The 6,827-nt window shown below is 36.9% G+C and overlaps 1 protein-coding gene across 2 annotated transcripts in view; it reads left to right on the forward strand.

The window, feature by feature from the left end:
- The window catches only part of Fgd6 (FYVE, RhoGEF and PH domain containing 6), a 113,464-nt gene that overhangs the window by 62,536 nt on the left and 44,101 nt on the right, over window positions 1-6,827 (forward strand). For both annotated transcript variants that reach the window (XM_048803733.1, XM_048803738.1), the window contains exons 6-7: window positions 2,275-2,426; window positions 5,574-5,730. In XM_048803733.1, the coding sequence (XP_048659690.1) occupies window positions 2,275-2,426; window positions 5,574-5,730 (309 nt within the window). The remainder of the gene's footprint in view (window positions 1-2,274; window positions 2,427-5,573; window positions 5,731-6,827) is intronic.

Below are 6,827 nucleotides of genomic sequence, written 5' to 3' on the forward strand. Positions count from 1 at the left end.
AAAAAAAAAAAAAAAAAAAATATATATATATATATATATATATATATATATAGGTTTGACTTATCTAGACTAGCCATACTTAGGGGAGGGGACATGTCTCAGTGGTCATCACTTGACTGGCATGTGCAAGGTCCTGGGTTCAGTCCCCAGTGTTGCAAAAAAATAAAAATTAAGGAAAAAAAACATACTTTAGAAATTTCTTTGTGTACTTTTAGATCATGAGGTTTTGTTTGTTTTGTTTTTGCTTTATCCAGAAGAAATACGGCTAACATATGTATGGGCTGGGGGCATGAAGGGATCAGGAGAGGAAATGGTATCTTTTGTTTTGTTTATTTGATTTGTCCAGTGAATCCCTAAAGGAAAGCAGTTGGAAATAAAGGTAAAAGAAAATAAAGCATGATGAGAATCATTTCACCCTACTTTAGCTTTAAGATTTTAATGAAAACAATTTTTTTAATTGTTTATTATTATTATTATTAGGCACTGGGGATTTAACCCAGGGGCAATTTACTACTGAGCCACATCCCCAGTTCTTTTTATTTTTTATTTTGAGACAGGGTCTTGCTAAATTGCTTAGGCCCTTGCTAAGTTGCTGAGACTGGCCTCGGACTTGTGATCCTCCTGCCTCAGCCTTCCAAATCACTGGGATTACAGCTGTGTACCACCATACCCAGCTGAAAACTACTGTTTCTAAAAGAACAAATGTTTTGAATCCTCTGGACCTCCATTCAGATTCCACTGTTGTTTTACTTGCATCTCGGGCCCACCCTCAGGGAACAAGGAAATCTAGGCAAATAGTTATCTACTACCCCACCCTTTCCAAGATCTGGAGTGATAGGGCGTGATGGGGTTGACATATTAAAACACAGTACAGATGGTTTATGGGGCACAGAAAATGAAAAAATATGTGAAAGAAATTTTCTTATTTGTGAAAAGTCCAAATCCTAGTATATATTGAAAGGTTGGCTAAAGGGAGGGGGGAAATTAAGATCTAAAGTTAAAATGTTTTGTTGATGCAGGGTACATGATATGCATGGCAAAAGATTTTGTGTAGTATCTAATTGAAGTCTCATAACCATTATACCCCTTCAACAGATGAGAAAAACGAGGCCGCATGCCTCACCTAGAATGCTTTGGTTGTTGGTAAATGATCACTGAAAATGAAAAGAGGGACTTTTAAATCCAGAATAAAAGTAGTTTGGTGTGGTGGTGCACACCTGTAATCCCAGCTGCTCAGGAGGCTGAGACAGGAGGATTTCAAGTTCAAAGCCATCCTCAGCAACTTAGTGAGACCTGTCTAAAAAGAAAAAATATATAAAGGGCTGGGGATGTGGCTCAGTGGTTAAGTGCCCCTGGGTTCAATCCCTGGTACCAAGAGGGAAAAAAAAAAAAAGGAAGGAAGGAAGAAAAAGAATAAAATTAGTTAATGTTAGAAATACCAGAGTACCACAAGGAATTAAACGTGCTTGGAAGTAGGCAAAGCAAACTTTACTTCTGTAGAAGGGTGTGCTACGGAGCAAAGTCTGGCGAGCAAGCACACTTGGGAGAGAAGCCCCCTTGTTTTCATCCTTAAGGCAGCACTGCCCCCTCGCCCTGATAGGAGGAGCCAGGAGTTGTGATCCACACAATTGGCTAATTTTTAAAAAATACTTATTTTTTAGTTGTAGTTGGACACAATACTTTTATTTTATTTATTTTTATGTGGTGCTGAGGATCGAACCCGGGCCTCACACTTGCTAGGTGAGTGTTCTACTTCTGAGCCACAACCCCACCCCCACACTTGTCTATTTTTAAAATTGGGGTGGGCAAAGGGAAGGGCTACATCCCAATTAAAGCTAAATACAATATTCTGAAAACAGACCACATGGACTTCATATTTCTGACAGTTAAGATCTCCTAAGGACTTTTTAAATGGTTGTGTTTATATTATGATTTTAGAGTATTTTTAAAATCTAGAATTGCAATATAATTTCTAGACACCTTCCTGACAAAACTAAAAGGTTTAAGAGAAACATCATAGTCTGTTTTAAAATCAAATATCTACCCAAGCCTTGTAATTTCTTAAAAATTTCCTGTCTGCTAAGTGGGATAGCAAGAATTGAGTTCTTTTGATTTGTTATTCTGTGTGGGAAATAGAACTTTGCAGTTTATATCATTTTAGGGAAGAGGGTGATGGGGGGAATACTTTTTATAAAGTTTTATTTATATATATATATATATATATATATATATATATATAAATAATATTCTTTTTCCTCCTCTGAACTATAATAGGATTTCCGGGATGCTGTAGCCCATGCTTCCAGGCAACTTGGGAAGCCAGTGATCGAGGATCGGATCCTAAATCAGATCTTGTACTACTTGCCTCAGCTCTATGAGCTCAACCGGGATCTCCTGAAAGAACTGGAGGAAAGAATGTTGAATTGGTAAAAATAATATACTGAGTTTTGGGCTCTCCCAATTTTTCCAATTTTAAGTGAAGCCATAACCCCATCTGTGACAGGAAGGTGTTGTTCTTACCTTGTTTTAATAGACTGAATTTTCTTGACAATTACTTGTAGATTGACGATTTGGAGTGGCCAGAATTCATAACCTTGGCCCATTGAGTTCAACACATACCATTTAAACAATTCTTCAGTAATGCTTGCTCAGACAAGAAGGGCCCGCACTCAGTAGACTTAACTCCCCCCACCACCACACCCCCCCTATGGACTTAACTTTCTATAAGTGACCTTTGATGATGAAGATTTTTCTTTCTTTTTCTTTTTTCCTTTTTGGTACTGAGCATGGAACCCAGGGCCTCATGCATGCATGTGTTCTAACACTTAGCTATATACCCCCATCAAGATTTTCATGCTAGAGAAGTTTTTAAATGTTTTATGTATCTTCTAGGGTTTTAGGTCAGGAAACTAACTGCATTTTTTAAAAAATGTTATTCTTAAGTTTTAGGTGGACACAAAATCTTTATTTTACATTTATGTGGTGCTGAGGATCGAACCCAGTGCCTCGTGCATGCTACCACTGAGCCACAACCCCAGCCCCATGCATTTTGAAAGAGATCATTCACTGTTTTTGTTTGTTTGTTTTGTTTGCCAAAGACAAAAAAATAGATGTATGACATTATAGAAACTATAGATTTCAGAACAGGAAGAAAATACTAAAAGGTATTATTGGAGGCTGTCTATATTGGATTGAGGAAAAGAAGCAGAAACTTTAGTGACATTGTGGAAATTTGTAGAAAGATTGGTCTAGGAGGATTGAACATATTATTGAAGCCCATTGGAGAATACAAAATGGTAAGAGTCACAAAATAATGGGCTGGGGATGTAGCTCAGTGGCAGAGCACTTGCCTATCTTGCAGGAGGCCCTTGGTTCTGTCTCCAATACCACAAAAAAAAAAAAAAAAAGAATAGCATCACTTAGTTTCTTGATAGAGTTTCCCAATCCAGAAAAATACCTTTGCCTATGTTAGAAATGTTGTGCCTCTACATGTTGGGAACCATATTAGAAAAGCAATTAATACTTATTTATAGCGTGAGTATAAAATAACACACAATTAAGGACTGAGAGATGACTAAAAGTAGTTTTTAAAAGTCATAATAGAAATAAAGTATAATTAAAAAAAAATTCTTAAACATGCTTTATTTTTTCCTTATAAAAATATCTTAAAAATATGAATTGTCTTTAAAAGATATGCATATTTCTACAAGTGTTTGGGGATTTAAATATGTTTTTGCTTCTTTTTGTTTATTTTTTGCTTTTACTAAAAGTTACCTCAAATTTAGATCCATAGATGTTCTGTATGAAAATATTAAGCATTCCTAAAAACCAGGATAATGAAAACTACAAATATGGAAAAAGCTTCCCTTATGCTAATATAAAATTCTTCAAATCCTTGGTTAAGATATATTCTACTGGGGCTGGGGTTGTGGCTCAGTGGTAGAGAGTTTGCCTAACAGGTGCAAGGCACTGGGTTCAATTCTTAGCACCACATATAAATAAATGAATAAAATAAAGATTTATCAACATCTTTAAAAAAAAGATATTTTCTAATAAAATATTTTTCTTCTAAGAAGTCTTTGAATTGACATATTTTGTGGGGCTTGCGATGTAGCTCAGTGGTAGAACATGTTTAAGTTTCAATCCCCAGTACCTGGTTGGGAGCATTTTCTTTATTTTTCAAAGTTTCTGACATAACATTTTTCCATTGACATTTTTTTATGAGGGGGTACTGGGAATTTAACCCAGAGGAAATTTACCACTGAGCCACACACCCTCACCCCACCCCCACCCTTACATTTTAAATTTTGAAACAGGATCTCACTAAGTTGCTTAGGGCCAGTTGTTGAGGCTGGCTTTGAACTTTTGATCTTTCTGCCTCAGACTCCCAAGTCACTGGGATTACAGGTGTGTGCCACTGCACCTAACTTTCCCATTGACTTTATTTTTTAAATATATTTTTTGGTTGTCAATGGACCTTTATTTATTTATTATTTATATATGGTGCTAAGAATCAAACCCATGCCTCACACATGCTAAGCAAGTACTCTATCACTGTGCTATGACCTCAGCCCCCCCATTGACTCTTAATAACAGTTAATGAAATATTTCATTTTACATTCAACAAGAGTTTATATATATTGTGTTCTAGTCTGTGCTTTTAGTATGCAGAGCATATCATAGTTCACAGAATAGACAGGATGGGGCTAGGCCTGTAGCTTAGTGGTAGAACACTTGTCCTGGGTTCCATCCCTAGCATCAGAAAAAAACAAAACATCAAGGCACTTGCTTCCAGGCATTTTAGAGGGGAAGGACCAGAAAATAGACAAGGCAAATATCAGAAGCAGTTTCTGATCTGCAGGGATGAATACAATGCTGGAGTAGTGTATGAGGATTGGGTGGCCAAGAAAGGCCCTCTCAGAAGGAGGAGTGTGTAAACTGATGTCACAGTGTAAAGGAGGAGCCAGCCATGTTCCGTATGTCCAGGCCTGGGTGTCCACAGTGAAAGCCTGAAGTGGGAATGAACTCTGGTACATTCAAAGAGTATTAAGAAGGCCATTGTGTTAGAGAGTAGTGGGAGAGGGGAGAGAAGGGTGGCCTGGGTCAAAAGGTGGGCAGCAGCAGTCCCTGGAGGGCTTTACACCCCAAGGTAAGGAGTTTATTTTTAGGTATCAGGGTGCACTCCGTAGTAGAGCACTTACCTAGCATGCCCCAAATTCCTAGCACTGCAAAGAAGGGGAAAATAAATAAATAAATAAATAAAGTAAAAAGGAGTTTGTTATCCTAAGTGTGATAGAGGACCATTCAAGGGCACAAGATATGTACGTTTCTTAGACTCTCAGGTTGCACTCAAGAATGGGCTATAGGGGACAAGGATGGAAGTAGGGAGACCAGTCAGCTGGCAGAGTTCAGGCAAGATGTGATGGCGGAAGGGGAACTTGAGAAGAGTAGGTTGGGGATAAGAGGGAGATAGCCGGTGGCTTCCATGCACAGGTCTGCTTCTGACTGGATGTGTTTTGGATACATTAACAACGCTCCTTTTATATTTTTGTTTCTCTCTCCTCTATCCATAGGACCGAACAACAAAGAATTGCTGATATCTTTGTAAAGAAGGGGCCATATCTAAAAATGTATTCTACATATATCAAAGAATTTGATAAGAATATAGCTTTGCTGGATGAGCAATGCAAGAAAAACCCAGGCTTTGCTGCTGTTGTTAGAGAATTTGAGGTATTTGTACCATCTAGTGTTGAACGTTTCCTTTTCCTTATTTTTTTTTTTTTAGAGCTTTAATAATAATTTAAGGTCATTGAAAATGAAGCTTGCAACCAAAAATGTGTTAAAATAGAACACCTTCTAAATCAAAGAAGGAATTAGTCAAATCAAATAGTGAAAACTCAGTGTACAGGATTTAATTCTGAAAATCTGTTATTGCCCTTTGAACTATTTTCCCTTGGAAAACAGTATTTTGATAGGACTTTTATAAAATTTTGGTAAAATACAAAACATAAATTTACCATCTTAGCTTCTTTTTTTTTAATAGCGGGGGTTGAACCCAGGGGTGCTCCACCCTGAGCTACATCCCTAGCCCTTTTTAAAAATGTTTTATTTTGAGACAGATTCTCCCTGAGTTATGATCCTCCTGCCTCAGCCTCTGGAGTTGCTGGGATCACATGTGTGCACCACCACACTGGCGTTTTTTATGTTTAAGTGTGCAGTTTGAGAGGGTTATGGACATCATTTTGCAATCATACCTCTAGAATGCTTTCTATCTTATAGTACTGAGACCCTGTACCCATTAAACATTGACTCTTACCTTTCTCTCCTCTAGCCCTCACACACCCTCTGCTTTCTGTCTCAATGAATCTGACTTCTCTAGGAAGCATTTTTTATTTTTAACTTTTTTATTTGCCCAACAACCTGTACCTGTGAGAGGGAAATAGAATTTACATTTGCCTTTAGATAAATAAATAGCAGTTTCAATGTCAAAGTTAAGAAAAATTAAGCATCTGCCTATTGCATATGTCATCTAAAACTTCTTGTTTTGATTCAAAGCTTTAAGGGATAAAATGACACTTGGTTTTTAAAGTAACGTAAGTCTACTCTACTGATTGGATTACTATATTTTGTATTTATTTCTTTGTTTCAAAACTAAAAGAGTAAGTGAATTCCAGCTATACTTCAAAAATATAACAACATTACTTATTTCTTACTTGTGCAATAGACAAATAATTTGACTTAAAATCACTTGCAGTCCATTTTTCTTCTTTTCCTCTCCTGTGGTGTCTTTATGCTACAAAAAAAAAAAAAAAAAAAAAAAAAAAAAA

This window comes from Marmota marmota, unplaced genomic scaffold (assembly GCF_001458135.2).
Source record: "Marmota marmota marmota unplaced genomic scaffold, marMar, whole genome shotgun sequence".
NCBI lineage: Eukaryota > Metazoa > Chordata > Mammalia > Rodentia > Sciuridae > Marmota > Marmota marmota.